General features: G+C 24.4%; 2 protein-coding genes across 2 annotated transcripts in view; one reads left to right on the top strand and one right to left on the bottom strand.

The window, feature by feature from the left end:
• Nucleotides 1-837, top strand: part of PRSY57_0507400 (longevity-assurance (LAG1) protein, putative) — a gene marked incomplete at both ends in the record, with an annotated part of 1,724 nt that extends 887 nt beyond the window's left edge. Inside the window, 2 exons of the mRNA XM_020114546.1 lie at nt 127-364; nt 504-837. Of these exons, the coding sequence (XP_019970723.1) occupies nt 127-364; nt 504-837 (572 nt within the window). The remainder of the gene's footprint in view (nt 1-126; nt 365-503) is intronic.
• A 765-nt stretch (nt 838-1,602) lies between these two features.
• PRSY57_0507300 (SET domain protein, putative) overlaps nt 1,603-3,391 on the bottom strand; it is a gene marked incomplete at both ends in the record, with an annotated part of 5,215 nt that continues 3,426 nt past the window's right edge. Inside the window, one exon of the mRNA XM_020114545.1 lies at nt 1,603-3,391. Within this exon, the coding sequence (XP_019970722.1) occupies nt 1,603-3,391 (1,789 nt within the window).

Genomic DNA, 3,391 nt, shown 5'->3' with positions numbered 1-3,391 from the left:
AATAAAAAAAAAAAAAAAAAAAAATATATATATATATATGTAATATATATACCAACATGACCACATATATATATATATATATATATATATATATATATATTTATGTGTTAATTTCCCCATGTTCAGATTATCCTGAACAAAAAACGTGCAACTTAATTCACCTGTACTATTTTTTAAATGGAGGATATTTAATAACATCTGTATATTCACTTTTAATATCTGAGAAATTACCAGACTTTTATGAAAATTTTTTACAACATTTATGTGCAATAATATTAGTTTATTTTTCCTACAGTCAAAATTTTATAAGAGTTGGGGCCATAATTATGTTGTGCCATGATATATGTGAAATATTTTCATCAGCGTAATGATAAAATGAAAATTGAGCAATATATAAAATATATATATATATATATATATATATATATATATTTATATATATATTTATATATACTTACCATTTTCTATATTAATGCATACATTCATTTATGTATCTTTTTTAGGTGTCGAGTATTTGTAGATACGAGGTACAAATTCATTACTGTTACGTCCTTTTGTATTTTATTTACGAGCTGGGGATTTTTAAGACTTTATATTTTTGTCAAGAGATGTATTTTACCTATACATCGTAACTTTGATATATTTATTAAATATCTTAAAGTCGAAACTTGTATCTGGTTAATTTTTTTACTTCTAGTCATATTATTGATGAACACATATTGGCTTATTCTTATGGCCAAGATGTTCATTCATTTTATTATGAGTGGTAAGACAGAAGACATACTCACTAGGGTTTCAGAGATGGAGCGTATAGAAAATAAAAATAAAAAAAGGTAAGTTATATTTACATATAAATAAATTTATACACATATATATATATATATATATATATATATATATATATATATATATATTATAAGACTATATATTTTGAAGATATATATTGTTTAACCATAAATATATATTCTCATTTTTTAAAAAGTTGATAATTTTTCCTTATTGCACCTTTTTATTAATAAATAAATAAATAAATAATTAATTAATTAATTAATTAATTAATTAATTACATATATACATACATACATACATATATATATATATATATATTCATGTTTTTCTCTTCCTTTTTGTTCTTTTTGTTTTTCTTTTTTTTAACATTTGAGTTTTATTTTATTTGAAATATTTAAAAATTATAATTCGCATATAAACCATGACACGAAAGTCACAAAATAAATTAAACACACAACATCATATATGTATATATATATACATGTTGTGATATCCTAAAAAACACATATTAAATCTTATACATATTTTTTAGCATATATGAAATGATAACAATTTTATCCTACATTAAAATTGAGCTTAAAAAAAAAAATAAAAAAAAAATAAAAAATAATCAAATAATAAAAAATAATCAAATAATAAAATATTATTTCAACAGGAATATGTAAAAAAAAAAAAAAAAAAAAAAAATTGAAATATACATTATACTGATCATATTATATATCTTATATTTGTTCATATATTATCCATATTATTTACTTTTTACTTTATTTCTTTTCTGAATATATATAAAATAAAATTATGATACATACATCCTTATTTTAATACAGGGGGTTTCATTTTCTTAAATAATGTTTTTTTAAACATTTTTGGTTTCTCTTTTATTTTTATATCATCAACGTGGTTGCTTATGAGTGTAGTTTTTTTATCATCTACTAATGTAGTCGACTTACCGTCCTTATCTACACCTTGAACTTTATTTTTTTGGTCATCCATTTTTTTTTGGTCATCCATTTTTTTTTGGTCATCCATTTTTTTTTGGTCATCCATTTTTTTTTGGTCCCCCTCTTTTTTTTCTCCCTCCTCTTTTTTTTGGTCCCCCTCTTTTTTTTCTCCCTCCTCATTTTTATCCCTTCCATCAGGTAGGAGCTTAACCTTTTCGCTACTATCCACATAAATAAAATTTTTATAAATGGATGTCAATACAGATCTGTCGGGCTGCAAAATAGAGGACAGAAAATTCACCAATGATGTTATAAGAGACCATGCTTGGAAAACTACATTTCTTTGTTGGTCGTTAAAAGAAGCGATTTTAATATCAGAAACAGATAAGACATACATTCTCCTCTCACACATTTTTGACCACATAGCTTTTAATAATTCGTAAGGGCTATAACCATTATTATTTTTGACTTCATATAAATATATAGGGCATATATGCATAATATATTTTAAAATGAGAATAGCTTTTTTTAATCTATGTAATAATTTGAATGGTAATAAAAAAAAATCATTTGATAAATTTTCTATTATTGGTATATGTGATGTACCTAAATTTATATTTAGATAAGATGAACCACCTTGTGTATAATATTTCGATGGATATAATTCATTAAATTGTTGTATTGCTAAATAAGATGTATCATCATCTGTATATTTATTACTTTTATAATATATAGTATGTATTCTTAGAAGCCCATAGACTAAACAATGTAATAATGTTTCTCTTTTATTAACAATAATTTTTGCTTTTTTCTCAATCAATGTCTTTACAACATCGTAATGTAAACCATAAATACCTAACATTAATGCAGTTTCTCCATGACACGTTATACTATTAATTATGGTATCATTTTTATGTTCAAGTAATATATCGACTATTTCTTTGTGTCCATTTAAACTTGCTAAATGTAACCCTGTAGCTCCTTCATTGTTTAACAAATTTATTGGTATACCACTAATAAGCAGTTGTTTTACTAGTTCTCTTTTCCCTCTTGCACACGCGTAATGCAATGCATTGTTAGATCCTAGGATTTTATGAGATACAGATTTGGTTAACAATTTGGTCGTATAGTAATTTCTTATCTTGCTGTTTAATATTACATCTGAGTTATCTGAAGAGGAAGTATGATCACAAGAATGTTCATTTGTATTGTCATCATTTGTATCATCATCATTTGTATTGTCATCATTTGTATCATCATCATTTGTATTGTCATCATTTGTATTGTCACCACTTGTATCATCACCACTTGCATCGTCACCACTTTCATCGTCACCACTTGCATCGTCACCACTTGTATCGTCACCACTTTCATCGTCACCACTTTCATCGTCACCATTTTTATCGTCACCACTTTCATCGTCACCATTTTTATCATCACCACCTATATCGTCGCCATTTATATTATTATTATTATTATTTAAAATTTTTCCGTCTATACCTGTTTCCCTTAAACCATCAAATATAACAGCCTCCCTTTTTCCATCCATCGATTCATTTTCATGATCCTTCTTCTTATCATTGCTTATTTTTTTATCGTATATATTATGAATAACATTGGACATATCATTAGTTTTATTTTTATTCAAATAATATTTGCTT

Source organism: Plasmodium reichenowi, chromosome 5 (genome assembly GCF_001601855.1).
Source record: "Plasmodium reichenowi strain SY57 chromosome 5, whole genome shotgun sequence".
NCBI classification, from domain to species: domain Eukaryota; phylum Apicomplexa; class Aconoidasida; order Haemosporida; family Plasmodiidae; genus Plasmodium; species Plasmodium reichenowi.
Note: the sequence above shows the minus strand (reverse complement) of the source record. Positions and strands in the feature narration are given on the sequence as shown.